At 42.4% G+C, this 16,454-nt stretch overlaps 1 protein-coding gene across 1 annotated transcript; it reads left to right on the top strand.

Moving 5' to 3' along the window:
• The first annotated feature begins 2,345 nt into the window (after positions 1-2,345).
• Positions 2,346-14,415, top strand: WFDC13 (WAP four-disulfide core domain 13). The gene is made up of 3 exons (XM_033095469.1): positions 2,346-2,433; positions 4,672-4,791; positions 14,306-14,415. The coding sequence occupies exons 1-3, from the start codon at positions 2,346-2,348 to the stop codon at positions 14,413-14,415; spliced, it is 318 nt and encodes a 105-aa protein (XP_032951360.1).
• Positions 14,416-16,454: the final 2,039 nt, after the last annotated feature.

Below are 16,454 nucleotides of genomic sequence, written 5' to 3'. Positions count from 1 at the left end.
ACATCAGAAGAGGTGCGGTAACAGGTCCATAATCCCAAGATCCCGTGGTTATATCCTATACTATATCACCCAGAATTAGTGACACAGTTGTGGATTGACCTGAAGAAGCATATAAATTGCCAGTTTGGAGATGACACCCTGCAAAGATGGAGCATTCACCTTCTGGTTGGGAAATATACCTTGAACCAAAGGCCATTGTATGCTTCAATGTCACCAATAGACAGAATACATGAGTCCAGAACCAAGGAACTATAAATAGCCATATTCCACATCACCCCCAGAAATTTGTGCTTCTTATCCCTGCAATGTTAGGTTCTGCATTAAGAAGTTTTGGATTCCACAAAGCGCTGCTTACATCAAACAGATCTAAAAGACATATATAGAACACTCCACTCAAGAAGAAGAGGATACATATTTTTCTCAACTACCAAAAAGTGTGGTACTGGCATAAGGATAGACGTATAGATCAATGGAGTAGAACTGAGAGGCTGAGAATAGACTGATACATCTATGGCCAACTGATTTTTAAAAAGGCTGCCAAGACCAAGAATCGTCACTTCAACAAATGGTACTGGGACACTGAGTATTCACATACAAATGAATGAAATTAGACCTCTAACTCTCACCATATACAAAACTAATTCAAAGTTGATCTACAGCTTAAATGTGGGCTATAAAATTCTTAAAAGAAAATATAGAGGTAAATCACCATGACTTTGGATTAGACAATGGATTCTTAGAAATGACACAAAAACACAGCAACAAAAGGAAAAATAGATAAATTGGACTTCAACAAATTTAAAAATCATTTGTGCCTCAAATGACTTTATTTAAAAAGTGAAAAGACAATTTACAAAGTGGAAGAAAATATTTTAAAATCATATATTTGAAAAGGGTCTAATATCCAGAATATATAAAGAACTCCTACAATTCAAAAAGGAAAACACAAACAACCCAGTTACAAAATGGCAAGGGACTTGAATAGATATTTTTCCAAAGAATATATAAAAATTGTCAGCCATTATATAAGGAGATTCTCAACATCATCAGTTATTAAGGAAATGCAAATCAAAACCACAATGTGATACCAACCACTTCACACTCACATGGATGGCTAAAATCCAAAAAAAGGAAAATAACAAGTGTTGGCAAGGATGTGGAGAAATTGGAACCCTCATGCATTAGTGATAAAAATGTTAGATGGTTCAACCATTGTGAAAACAGTTTGTAGTTTCCTCAAAAAGTTAAACATATAAAGTTTAACTATACTATATAAAGTTAAACATATGATCCATCAATTCCACTCTTAGGTATATACTCAAAATTGAAAATAGGTACTACACACACACACACACACACACACACACACACACAACTTGTATGCAAATGTTCATACTGCACTATTTGCAATCACCAAAGGGTGGAAACAACCCAACGTCCATCAACAAATCAACGGATAAGCAAATTGTGTTATATGCCAACAAAAGAATACTATTCAGATATAAAAATAAATGAAGTACTGATACATACTACAACATGAATGAGCCTCTACAAAATTCAAAAGCATGATAACACATTCTGTCATGGGAAACACATGCTCACCTGGTTGGTGCTAAAAGATGTTTATGAGACACTTAAGGCAGACACTTTCTTAAAAGGAGAAACTTAAGAAGTTTTCATTTTAAATCAGGTATCAGACAAGACTATAAACCATCACCACTTCTATACAATAATGTATGCAGGTCCTGGCCTGCACAATGAAGCATTAAAAACAGCATAAAGTTTGAAGAGGAAAAATACGAATTATTATTTGCAGATGATGATAGACTACACAGAACATTGGAAAAGCACACACCGAGAAATTAAAATAAACAATGGGAAACTTAGCAAGGTAACTAGTTACAGTTCAACATACAAAAGTTATCTCTCTACACTAACAACAAATGAAAAGAAATAACTAAAGAGTTATGACATAATTTGCAATTTCATTTGAAAATTCAAGCCTCTTGGAATAAATATGACAAAGACGTGCCAGAACTCCACATGGGAAAAATTATAGAATTTTTGTGAAAGACCATTAACAAAACCTAGATGGATGAGAGATATAATGAGGTCAAGATTAAGGGCATGAGAGGGGTATAGATTTGAAAACGCTGCTTGGCCCTGGAGTGGGTGTGGTTGGGAGGGGCTTGGATTTCTGCCAGGCCCTCCTGATTGGAATACATAGTGAAAAGCCAGTCACAGCATGCCTTCACTTTTCCCTCCTTCCCGCTCTTCTCCCCAGGCCGTGCCTGGTCAAACCCAGCAGTCTTCAGCCAGGAGTTACCACCAGTCTCACCAGCATCATGAAGCCAGTGCTGTTTCTGCACTACCTGCTGTTGACTTGCCTAGCACCCCAACTGGTGCCTGGAAGCCCCCAGGAATATATTCTGAGTAGGTGCTGGGTCTGGGCCCAAGGGAGGGAAGAAGCATCTATAAAGATGAGAGATGAGAGGAACTGAGGGCGGAGAGCCTGGGCATACCTCATGGAAAAATACAGTATCATGGTCAAAAGTCCAAGTTTTATTGTCAGCAAGATCTAGATGTGAATCCCTGCTCTGTTGCCTACTGACTGATCTTGGGCAAAGTGTTTGGGGCTCAGATTTTATCCCTGTAATGGATATAATGATATTGGGATAGCTGGGAGGAGAAACTGAGATGATAATGCATGCAGACATGGAGCACACTTCCTGGACCATGGTAAGTGCTCGATAAGTATTAACCACCATAAACGTTATCAGCCTCATCAACCAGCTGATTCTTGCTGCCCTGGTTCCTTCATGGATGCTTGGGCCAACTTTTCAAGCATTAAAACAGAGAACAAAATTAAGTTGGTAGAACTCAAGCTGGCACCTACATAAGCTCGGTCTTGGATGATGTTTTGGGAAGGAAGGAAAAAAAGTCTTGCATTTTATTTCATATTTTAAAAACTCAGAGGTACCTGCGCAATTACCTGTGACTAGCATCGTGTCATACATCTCAGCAGTCTCCATTACCCAGCTCAACCTAACAGGAGCGCTGACTACAGTGAGGTTGACCTTGACCAATACCAAATGGGCATTGAACTGTTATTCATCATGCCGGCAGTCTTCTGTGGGGAGAGCATCTTCAGAATATTGGGAGCTCAGAGCAGGAATATGTGTGGTATCGAATGTGCTGAGATAGGCAGGATCCTGTTTTCGGGGGTCTCAAAGAAGGCATGCAGGTTTGTAAGACTGAGGGAGGCGAAGCAAGCTGCAAGAGAATGGGGGTGTCCAGGGTAGAGTTAATTGGAGAATCAAGGACTTCAAACTTAAGGAGAAGCACAAAGAGACTTTCGGAAAGATGGGTAAGTGCTATGAGTGATATTGGGACCAGATACCAGAAGAGGAGTCAAAACTTGAGATGGTCAAGCTTTCTGAGATCCCTGGCTCATGGACTCCTTCCCTACACTGTTTCGTTGAACCCAAGTTGTCCAAAGTGGGGATGAATTTCAAAGTCTTACACTAACCCAGTGAGCCATGGGATGACTAGGAGGTCCAGAGTAACTCTGCGTGCTGGGCTCTACCAGGTTGTCAACAGCTTGGGCCTTGGTTTCTTTCACCCCGTCCCTGGTGCCGTTTGTTGTTACAATTATAGCCCTACCTTCATTCATTTATTCTCTTCAGATCAGCAAGATATCCTATAGACCCCCTTCTAATTGCAAATACCTGCAGAGCAGTAAATCGACAGGGGCTTATGGAATGTGACATTTGCCCCAAAGAAAGGGCAAGTCACAGGGCACAAAATGTAAGACCTGGCTGGGCTTGGATAAAGGCGCTAATGGGACCCATACTAACGCTTTGGAATCAGGAACAGAAAAGATTGTGATTTGGAGGCCTGGGGCAGGCTCTCCTGGTAGAGATGGTCTTGGCATTGACCTAAGTACTATGGGGTTGGTGGCAATGGAATGTCAGCATGAAGATGTATATTCTTCTCTGACAGTAGAAAGTGGGGGCATCCTGATGTTCTCGCTTCCTGATCAGTAGAGATCGGGGAAGAAGGAGAAGCTGATCTTTGATCCCAGAAGCTGACCCCATCCTGAAACACTCACCCTTCTTCCAATGAAAGAGATCACCCCCGGAACTCGTTTGTGATTTGAGTTCCAGCATTCTGATACCAGTACCTTGAGGATACTGTGTGGTCTTCATCCTTTCCCAAAACCTTCCCTCAACACAAATAACCCATGTTAGGTCGACCCTAGGATAAACCATAATGGTAGGAGAGGCTTTACGACTTGCTTGAGACTACAAAACAAGTTAGTGCAAATGGGCCTACACACCCCTCTCTTGCTCACTGTGTACACCATTCATTCTCTTGAACTGGACACACCCAGTGTCTATGTGGACCTGGCATCTTATCTGCAAGGATGATGAATGACCAATGGATGCATGGTTCTGATGAATTCTGTCTTTGATCCAACATCCAAGCCCTGGTTTTCCTCGCTTAGAACTTCAGGGCAAGGCAGCAGCGAAGGACAAAATCTTATTCCGCCTCCCTGTGACCACACAGGGAGATCAGGGTGGCCGGTTTCCTGGCAGTTCCTTGGGCTTTTGGAGTTCTGGTACTCCAGCCTGTTGTCTAGGCCCTTCTCTTTTCTGTGCTGTGTTGCAGAGTATATTTTGGAACCTCCACCCTGCAGAACGGAGCCTGGAAATTGTACTCAGTTCTGTACAATGCAGGAAGATTGCCCAGAAGGACTTCAGTGCTGTTCTGCTTTCTGTGGGATAATCTGTACATTAAACAAATATATAATGCAAAAAAGGTAAGGGGCTTCTCACATTCACACCTCACCGTGGAGCTGCTGGTGGGAGCTCAACAGAAGAGCCTCTTACCAGCCACTACAATGGATCTCTTTTTCTCTCTAACATTCTCCTTCTCTTTACCAAGAATAATTTCCATAAATGCCATGATTAAGAGCTTTCCTCCACGGCTGAAATACATAATCATTCTCCCCCCAGTACCACTCTGTGAATCTCTGAATCTGCCTCTCTGAACACACCCACAAGCCCCTCCACCGACAGACCCTGCCCTGTCCCACCTTTATCTTGGGGCCTGGGCCACTGTATCTGGGGCTGCAAGTGTCACCAAAATCCCAAAATGAAATTGTTCCATTTTTGCTTGCCTTCTCTCACCAAACACCATTCCTTGACCCCTAGTGTTCCTGGGTTCTGGAGGTCCTCCAATTCAAAGGAAGCTTTGGTTAATCATTGCAGGAGTGGGGGGGGTGGCACCAGCCCCAAGTCTGCTGACTGGACCCCAAGTCTGCTGACTGTAGAGCACTCTCAGAGCAGACAACAGTCACTAGGGAGCTAATGACACATCTGGTTTCTAATCCTGTCTTGAAATTATGTCTTTGTATGACCTTGAGTAAGACAATTCCCCATTTGTGTCTTTCTTTTTCTCATGCATAAACTGGGGACTCTTCTTTTCAACCTTGCAAGATTGTTGTAAGGCCTAAATGAGGTCCCCAAAGACCCACAAGGCAGAAGACTCAACCAGTGAGCTTCTAAACTGCTTGTTCTCTGCTGTGTTCCCTGCGCTGAGCACAATGCCTGGCATATGAGACAAGATACAGAGGAAGGCGTATGGACCCAGAGCCAGATACCTGGACTCAAACCCTGGCTCTACTACTTCTTAGTTGAGTGACCTCGGAGAAGTTAATCCACCTCTCCCGAGGCATCAGCTTTCTCATCTTTAAGACTGGAAATTAATAGGGAGATTAAAATAGATACCCCATGCAAGCTCAGTACATTTTAGCAAGCAGGCAGACACTTCTTTCGCAAGAGACTGGCCCTTGCAATGAAACCCCACATCTTTCAAGGCTCCATCATCGAAGCAGAAGCATAAGTGCGACTCTCTGTTATCTCTGGGTTATTTGAGGTTCTGCTTTCCCTATGGCAGAAGAGCTTCTTCATGGTCTCGTTTTAAAGATGGAAGTAATGGAAAATAAAAAACTGTGTCTCTAAGAACAAAACTTCACCAGATAATATGTGAAAATAATTTTCTTCTACAGACCCAGACGCAGAAGCCTGAGAAAGAGAATGACAAGCAACTGATGCATGTTTCCAAGAGCATTTTGTAAGTATCGGGGTTTGGCCTGACATTTGTGGGGTGAGTTTTCCTCCTCTAGCCTCTCTAGAGGCATCACCATTCTCACAAGGTTAGAATAGCCTTTCTCATCCAGATTGCACCCCTCCTCCGTTATCCCTCCCTGGGGCTATGTTCTCACTCCCTGGGGCAGGATGCAGTCCAGGATTAGTTATTAAACATAGAGCAACATGAGGGTAGAGTGATGCCCCAGGGGGAGCACAGGAACTCAGAGCTGAGCCTGTACCAGGGAACAGGCCCTGCCAGCCTCCGGGTTGACAGTGCCCTGGGCAGGGAATCGAGCTGAGCTCTTCACACTCTGTGTGGCCTTGGACAGCTCACTGTCTATCTCTGAGACCATCAGCTTCCTCATGTGAAAGATGAAGAGGACATCTGTGCCTCGAGTTTTGTAAGGGTTACATGAGGTCATGTGAAATGGAAGAACTTGGTCGTTGCAAAGACTCCGCAAAGGTTAGAAGCTGCCAGCAAGTTACTCTTTCTGGGTTCTAGATTTTTCCTCTTAAAAAAAAAAAAGATCGTGCTTACTACTTTACCAGTATTACAAGAAAGGTGAGCGAAATGGAGTCCTCTTTAACTCCACCACCAAAGCATAGCTACTATTCATCACTTGGTGGATTTTGTTTCAGACTGTTTGGGGGGAAAATGAGGAGTTTAGAGTCTTCTAACAGTCCTTCTGAAGTCAACAGTTTCCAAGTTAGAATGGTGGTATTTCCACTTAGACTGTCTTTATTTTATTTTTTAAGTTTATTGGGGTGACAACTCTTAGTAAAGTTACATAGGTTTCAGGTGTACAATTCTGTAACACATCATCTATAAATCCCATTGTGTGTTCACCACCCAGAGTCAGTTCTCCTTCCATCACCATACATTGGATCCCTCTTACCCTCATCTACCACCCCCCCACCACCCTCTGGTAACCACTAAAGTATTGCCTGTTAGACAGTCTTTTTATTAACTCTATACGAAGGAATTCAATAAATGGCCACAAACGGAGGCCAGCGGAAGAGTGTAAGTGCCTGAACACACTTTCACTCCTGCTCGGGCCTTGGTGAGTCAGCCATGCTAACTTCCTCTGCACCTTGTACAGAATTAATTGCTCAGGCCACACACTGGTCACCAGTGGATGCATCACCATTGTTACATACTCCAGGGCCCGTGCAGCTCACAGGAAGAACCCAGGTGTTATACCCAGGTGAAAGGCGAACTAAAGGTGGCTAATGCGACTATATAGTGTATTTTTGTTGCTGTTTCAGGGTTACATGGCTGTGTGTATAGGAGCCTCAGTAAGGCTCATCTCAACGCATTGCCCGAAGAGGCAGGACTTCAGTTTGGATGGGCAGAAAAACATGGCCGTGAACCTGAGCGTATCGTCCACGGAACCGGCTCCCCCATCCTGTTAGCTTCTCTTAGAGTCAGCTAAGACTGGATCCTTTGATTCATCTCATTCACTGTAACATCTGTTAGCTCCATGGGTCAGAGTATTTGCTTTCCCTGATCCTGCAGCCTGTCCTTTGCAGAATGTTTCCGCTTAACTGACCATCACTGCTCTGGAGACCCTGCTGTTGGCTGGGAAGTTCAGGTGAGGAAGGAGATGGCAGTGCTAGGGAGGGCCTGAGGAAAGTGCTGATCTGGTTCCCAGATCGTGCAGTGTTGAGGTTCCTGTGGTGGCCAGGGACGCAGAACAGACAGCCCATGCAGGCCTGGGCACAGCCTTCCCACACGACCTGGGGCTCTGATGGGTGTTGTCAAGGGCTGCCGATGTTTTCAATGGAAACTAACATTTTAGCCGTGACAAGCTTCATGTCGTTTGGTCCTCAGAGCAACCATAATACCCAGTGTACAGACAAGGAAGCTGAAGATCATGAAGTTAAAGTAACAGGCTCAGCATTAGACAACTGGCCAACGGCGGAGCTGGACCATAAACCCAACGCTTGGGATGTCTTCTTCCCAAGGGCTTGCCGCCTCGGGCGGCTCAGTTCACTTCACTGAGTGCATGTTCACAGTTTCCTGTTTCCACGGAATTTTTCCACTGATGCTCTTTCTACTGCTTCCAACTCAGGCCTCCCATCTCCTCATTCCCTTTCACATTTAGAAACCTGCCTCACTACCCTGGGTATCTCTCCAAGATTCCAGGTACTCTCTCCCTCTATGCTCTGACTCTAGCTCTTTCTCTGCCTGGAACGTCTTTGTCTCACTTTCCTGATGCACTTCCATTCATGCTTCAAGTTTCATATTAAATAAAAATCACTATGGAAACGTCACCAATTCACCCCAGACGGAATGGGTCATTCTCTTTGTCCTTTCACGGCACCCTATCTTGCCCCTATCGTCACCCTTATCGTACAGTACTGTAATTGTTTAACTTAGTATTTTCTCTGTCTAGAATATGAGTTTCATGAAAGCAGGAACTGTGTCTGACTTCTTTGCCACAGCACACTAGAACCAAACACCATGCTTTGCACATAGTGAGACTACAATTCCGACTTTTCAAATGGGGTGTGAAGGAGGCTGGCAAGGAGCAGACTAATCTGACATTTGACGAATTGTTCTCCCAAAGAAAATCTTCACTGCACAGCCCAGAACCCCTCGGGTATCAGCTGCCCACCGCACTTTTGCCAGCTGGACTCAACCTCATTTTAGACATCATTTTTCTTAAAGACTAATTTATATTTGCTTTTGAAAACTTAGAATAGGCTGAAAACCAAACAAAAAAGAAGCTTGGAAATATCAGTTCCTGAGGGGTACTGGGACAGAGTAAGAGCTAAGGGTCCTGTTTGCTCAGGGACTCAGTCCAGCTCTGCCCTTGCTGACCTGGGGGTGCTGGGTATCTCCACCTCCTCCCGGCCCCAGTCTCTTCATCTGCACATAGAGCTAAATAACACTTACCCTCAGGTGTGTCATGAGGTGAAATGAGATGACACAGGCAAAGCACATACATAGCCCAGTGCCTGGCAAAGGCCTACGGAGAATGTTATTATTATTATTCATGTCCCCTGAATCCTTTTTTTACCCAAAGTTCTTGTTTTATAAAGGGATCAAAGTGTGTGTTCCACCTCATATTCTATGTTTTAAAAAATTTCTCTAGGTTCCATATAAATTAGCTCCCAAAGAAGACAAGCACAGGGTCTCTGGTCTGAAATATCTTCTAAGATGGAACGAGGCTTACTTATGGAAAGTACTCCATCCCTGAAAGACAATGTGATTAAACCGCGTGAGGAAGGACCGGCTGACTGAACAACGATCTCAATTCGTCTCCTAAACGTTCCGCAACTGTAGACGATGTCGCTTCCCTCTGCAAATCCCATGCGAATGTTACCAACTTGGATATTTGTGGTCACCTCGTCCACGATTCCGCTTCCCCCCACACCAATCACATGCCCTCCAAATGGACTTTTCCCAAGATCGATTTATCACAGTTCCACGTCCTACTCCTCTCTTCTGTGACACCCTTCTAATCTGGCTGATCCTTGATGAAGTCTGGCCCAGAGCTGGAAACATCGTTCAGGACACTTTACAGGCTCCTTCACCGCCATGAGCTGGCCAGATGTGGTTCAAGTGGACCTCTTGAGCCAGGCCTCTCACACGATGAAGCTTGGCCCATTCAAACTGCAGCTATCACTATTTTAATCATCTGAACTCGATCTGTCCATTACTATAAGCACAAGTCACAAGAGGCAATTTAAACATAAATTATATTAATTACAATTCAATAAAATAAAATATTCCATCAGCTCCGCAGTCTCACTAGTTACATTTCAAGTGCTCGACCACCTTACATGTGTCTCATGGCTACTGTATTAAACAATGCAGATATAGAACATTTTCATCATCAGAAAGTGCTATTGGAAAGCATTGCTTTGAGCTGTATGAAGCAGATGTCTAAATCGTGATGGCTAATTAAAGATCATGATGTCAGAGAATTTTACAAGGTTTTAATACTATAGAAGATTTTTTTTACATTTAGTGTATTGGTATTTAGTTCCAATAATTGTGAAGAAATGAAATTCCAAGAAATGCACTAATTGTTAAAGCATGTATTTTAACTTTTTACTCTAGATATAACATGAGTGACATATGAAAAGAGCCTGAGGTAAGAAAAGGCAGTGAAAGGACTGGGGAAATAGAGATCTCCTATTTCATAGGCACCCACAACATGGACTTTTCATGAAGGAATTGGGGATGATTCAAGAATGGGCCCATGGTGTCGGAGGATTAGGTGAGTGTTGGACTGGAGGACCCACTGGCATCACACCAAGTGAAGATCATTACGAAAAGATATACTGGTGAAATACGGATGTAGACAGAGATGTTCATTAGTGTTACTTATGAATATAAAAAAGTTGAATCAACTTTAATATTCTACAATGGAGACTAGTTATGTAAATTACGGTAGATGCACAGTGTGACACTAAGGCCATAAACCGGGGCATTTTCCATCGTCTCATAGATTTTAGCTGAGACTTAATGACTAAAGCCGATCATCCATGAGTTCCCATTCATTCTAAAGAGAAGCATGAAATACCTGAAGAGAAAGGTATTCAGAAGTGGCCAGAGCGGTCCAATGGCCTCCACTCAGCTCCAGCCATCTAAGAGAAGGTTAGAGCTTTATGTAGAGAAGGTCCATGAAGATGTTTTTGAAGGGAAGTCATAGAAATAAGGTTCCACCATGTCAGGTGAGGGGCTTTAAAAGAATCAACCTTTCAGAGGTAAGTTGACTCTTCTGCCAGAAGGGACCACAGACATTTCAGCCTCAAGCTGAGTGCAGCTGAACTGCAGAAACGTGAGAGCCCCTATCATGCTGCTGTCTAAGCAGAGCATGAGAGAGCACTTGGGAGAGATTGAGAAGGATCCCCTGAGGTTGGGAGGCTTAGAGACTATTGTCTAGACAGTGAGAAGCAATGGGAGATGTCTTCCCTTCCAGAGTCCGAAAGGGCTAGGAAGCCTGACTCTTCTTGTGAGCCAACGAAATGACAGAGGAGTAGCCAGGCTTGAGACATCTAGAAGGACTTCAACAAGAAGCCTACCAGCTGTGGTCTCCTTGGGTGTGTTGCCAGGGGCAGTTACAGAAGAAATTTTCTGCCAAGTGCCTCACCCATCAGGGAATGCTGCAGTCTGGAAACGAAAAATGCCCCTCTGATTGGACACACCTTGAGAAACGACAGACTAAATATCTTCCAGAAACTCAGCCCAGAATTCCCAGTTCCCTCTCTGTCTCACCACAAATCTAATTCTTCAAGAATGTCACCAACAATAGAAAGTGTGACCTCTACCAATTTGGTGGGTTTGTGTTTTTTTTTCAGTATCCCGGAGTGGAATTCTTCCATTAAGTCTATAAAAAAACTATACCTGGGTTATGGAGTAAGACTGCCAAGTGGCCATTTCATGCTCCTCATTTCACTGAACAAATCAAGGGGGGTTTCCTTGTTGGCTGTAGTGATTAATCACCATTACAAAGGGAAAATTGGATTGATGCTAAACAATGGGGGCAGAAAGTAGACCTAGAATACAGGAAACTTGCGACTAGTGTAATACAAGATTACAGCAACCAATACAGACAGAGCTGGGAAGAACTCACATGCTTCAGAAATGAGGATTTGGAACATTCTACCATGTTACAAACAAACAAACAACGACACTAACCAGCTGGCACGTTACTGGCCGAAAGCAAAGGGAATGTGGGTGAAGAATGCAAGGAAGAAATCACCAATGTGAGCCAGAAATTTCTGATCAGAAAAGAGGACCATATTATTCTCTTCCTTGCTATAATATGGAATTTTATAAATATAAATGTCATTAATATTGTATATTGTGTATGTGTATTTTTTTTCAGTTCTTTTCCATCTCCCATGTTCTATTATTTTACGTTTTATGTATAGGTCATGTTTAAATTAGAATTTATTGCAGGGGTGTTTTAGTCAGCATTGCTGAGTAACAACCCCCCACCAATAAAATCTCAGTGGCAAGCAGCAATAAAAATGTATTTTCTTTCTCACACATCAGCAGGAAATTAGATGTTCAACTAATCTAAACCGGGTTTGGCCGAGCTTGGATCCAGGCTGAGGGTAGGCTCCATGTGTCTTCCATTCTTCTTGGACCAGTGGTTTCTCAAGAATCACTCTTCTCATGGCAAAATGCAGAGATCAAAGGTAGAGATCCAACCCTGAAAGTGCATCTCAAGCCTGATAATAGCTCTTGACCAAAGCAAGTAACAGGACCAAGTGCAAAGTCCAGGAGCCAGGAAATACAGAGGAAATACAGCCTGTCCACCTGGAGGCCATTTGAAGAATGTAGATGTATAATAATACTGCTTGGAGAACATTTACAATCAAGACGTGAACTTAAATACTACAAAAGCATAATGCATCCCATGTACTCATACTTGCATTTCATAAAAATGTCCCTTCTGAGTGACTCTGAAAATTTTAGAAAATTATGATACTATAAACAGTGTTTGTGAAAGGATAGATGGAAGTGAGCTAGAAAGACTGAAGCAGGAGGACAAGAAAGAAGGGCTGTAGTTCTTATATCCCACCATTTAAATAGTGTGAAAGAAGGCTCAACCACAAAGGACCTAGTTACTCCCCTGGACCACTTTCCAGAAAACTGTCCACTCAGTAGAGTCAGAGATAGGTCCCACATCCCATCAGTCTTTTCTCATCGTTTAGGTGCTCCCTCCTGAACTAAGAACAAAATTGGGGGTTCTGACTACAGGGGGAGAATGCCTCCTAGGGCGTTAGGAAATCCGAGAGTCTAGCCTCACAATATCTGTCTTTTAGGGTAAAGGCTAAGGCAGGCATGTAGCCCACCCTGGGGTCGCGGTGCTGCTCTTACTATCTATTCTAGAGCAGTGAGAAAAGCACCAAGAAGGCTTCATGAACCTCCTGCTTGATTCTATTGGAAGAAAGTGGGAGCTGCGACTGTTCTTTAAATTGGGACCTAAATTCTTGGTGGCTCCTCTTGCATAGAGTTTCCATTTTCCCCCACTTCGCTACCTCTCAGCCCTCGGAGCAGGACAGGATGTGCCAAGTACCCAACTATGATGCTGATGAACCAAGAGGGACTTTGGGTCCCCAGAGCCTCATCCCACGCTTTCCACTTTCAAAGCAACAGGATGTCCTGGAAAAAATCATTTCATTTCATCTAATATGAAGACCTGAGTTCAAATCAGTTTATGATTTTATTCATTGATTTATTGACATTCAACCGTGTTTCAGAAGGATTTCAGGCAGCTTACCAAGATTCATAATACATAGTATGAAAAAAACAAAAACAAATTTAGTCTTTACAAGGAAAACAGAGCAAAGGAAATATCAGGATAACAAAGTTTGATAGAACCGTGGAGATCAACATAGTGACTCTTGCTACAGGACCACAGACACTAGCTATGAGCTCTCATGAAATTGGCTGTAAGCTTTTGTAATAAGAGCACAATAAGGGGAGCACAATCAATTGCACAGTTTAGAGTAAACATGAGGTTAACCCAAGAAGATACTCAAGAAAAGTGGAAATATTCGTGGTAGTAAATGGCAAAAGTCACAAGCTCTTCCCCATGTTTTCAAAGAGGAACCACTGTGTGGATAGGTGAACGACACTCTCCATGACAGCCTCATGTCGATTCCAGGAAGCGTTTCCTGGAGATGCCGCTTCAAGGGTGATCAAGCATAGGCTGACAACACACAATTCAGCGACAACAGTTCTTTGGAAGCCCAACCTAGTGAAATCCACGAATGTTCAAGGAATCCAGAAAAAACACAAACGAGCTAATTAGCCCCCTTTTCCTACAGGCCTCCACAAATTCCTTTTTCTTAGTCCACTTTCAGGACGATATGGAGAAGCAATAAATCTGACACCACTCTCCCCTGTAAGATCTGGCTTGCAAATAGATTTTGAGCTTGGCTGCAAAGGCTGATTAACTACAAAACTCATGAAGCTTGAACTTCAAGTCCTTCACTTGCACCTCCCAAGGCTCAGTGCAGTTTCCTCCCAGGATGAGAAAAGGAAGGAGCAACCCATCCAAGCATGGAGTGAGGCAGCACAGTCCCAACCCACAGGGATATACTGCATGCCGAAATGGTGGTGTGAATGCACTACGACATTCGTATCTGGACAACCTCCATGAACAATCTGCCCTTGGCAGCACTCATCAAGCACTTGATCCTATGCTTGACCTCAAGGAGAAACATCAATCAGGTGCTAGACAGCATCCTGCTTGGGGCCAGCCTGCAAGGCTTCATGGCCACATTGTGAACCTAGGATAAGCACAGGGTGGTGATGAGAACTGGGTAGAGCTGGATTAACGGCCGTTACGCTGCAATGAGAGTCCATTAGATCAAGATCAAAGAGCTCGAATTCTCCAAGGGTTTGTCCCAGACAAGGGTCACCTGAGCCAGAAACTATGGAGAAGGTTATAGATGCGGTGTTACCAATGTTATGAACCTGGAGAGAATCTTTCTCAACAACCAATAACTTAATTTTTCATTGAGATATAATTGACATGTAACATTGTGTGGATTTAAGGTATACAATGTTTGATTTGATACATTTATATATTGCAATATGATCACCATCATAGTGTTAGCTAACATCTCCATCATGACACATAATTATTATTTTTTGTAGTGAGAATGATTAAAATCTAGTCTCTTAGCAACTTTAAAGATTATAATAAAGTATCCTAGACTATAATAATTGTGCTGTGCAGGAGAGCTCCAGGTCTATAATTTTGATCGGCCATGCTAGAGCAGAGACTGAATTATCTCTGTTCTCTCTATAGAAATAAGATACAAAAATCATTGTCATAAGAAGGCATAGAATAATCAGCTACAAAATATAGAAGAAAGGTATCATAAAGATATTTTCTTTCCTTTTTTAAAATTGATGTATAGTTGACATACAATATCCTTTGTTTCAGGTTTACACTGTAATGATTTGATATTTATAAACATTATGAAATGCTCCCCAGTGATAAGTTTAGTTACCAACAAAATTTTGTATGCTGTTTAGTCATCATACAAAAGTTACTACAATATTATTGACTATGTTCCTTGTGCTGTCTGTTATATCCCATGACTTATTTATTTTATAACTGGAAGGTTGTACCTGTTAATCCCCTTCACCAGTTTCACCAACTCCCCAACCCCTCCCCTCTCTAGTAACCACCAGTTTGTTTCTGGTATCTGTGAATCTGTTTGTTTTGTTTTTTAGATACCACATATAAGTAAAATCATATGGTATTTGTCTCTGTCTGACTTAGTTCATTTAGCATAATACCCTCTACATCCATCCATGTTGTCATAAATGGCAAGATTGCATTCCTTTTATGGCTAAATAATATTGCACTGTATATGTATGCCACATTCATCTATAATGGACACTTAGGTTGCTTCCAGATCTAAGATAATAATAATAATAATAATAATAATAATAATAATAATAATAATAATAATATAGCTTTGCTGGGTAGAGTAATCCTGGTTGTAGGTCCTTGTTTTTCATCACTATGGGAGCTCCCAAATAACCTGATTTTAAAATTGGCAAAGGGCCTAAATAGATATTTTTCCAAAAAGATATAAAAATGGCCAACAAGTACATGAAAAGTTGCTCAATTTCACTGCTCATTAAGGAAATGCTTACGCTAGACATAAGACTAATATATAACATGAATTACATTTTTGTACATCAGAAGCAAATAGAAAGAAATATAATGTTTAAAGATACCATTTACAATAATATTAAAAATATAAATGAGATTTCAGGGGATGACAAAGGGCTCATTTGGTTAGAGCGCGAGCTCTTAACAATGGGGTTGCTGGTTCGATTCCCACATGGGCAGTGAGCTGCGCCCTCCACAACTAGATTGAAGACAACAAGCTGCCGCTGAGCTGCTGGTGGGGCAGTCGGACGGCTCAGTTGGTTAGAGGGCGAGCTCTTAACAACGAGGTTGAAAATGGTGACTGGACTTGGAGCTGAGCTGTGCCCTCCACAGCTAGATTGAAGGACAGCGACTTGACTTGGAGCTGATGGGCCCTGGAGAAACACACTATTCCTCAATATTCCCCAATTAAAAACAAATTGTTTTTAATGAGATCGCAATACCTGTATGAGAAATATCATAAAGCTTTCTTGGAAGATCTTAATGAAAACCAACATAGATGGAAAACTATATACCCAAGACAATACTGTAAAAATGTCACTCCTTAACTTGATCTGTAAATCCAAGGCATTCAAATCAATATCCAAGATGGGTCTTTTGAAGAACTTAACAACTGACTCTAAAATTTATATGA

Source organism: Rhinolophus ferrumequinum, chromosome 23, assembly GCF_004115265.2.
Source record: "Rhinolophus ferrumequinum isolate MPI-CBG mRhiFer1 chromosome 23, mRhiFer1_v1.p, whole genome shotgun sequence".
NCBI classification, from domain to species: Eukaryota; Metazoa; Chordata; class Mammalia; order Chiroptera; family Rhinolophidae; genus Rhinolophus; species Rhinolophus ferrumequinum.
The sequence above is the reverse complement of the archived record's forward strand: the minus strand, read 5'-3'. Positions and strand labels throughout refer to the sequence as shown.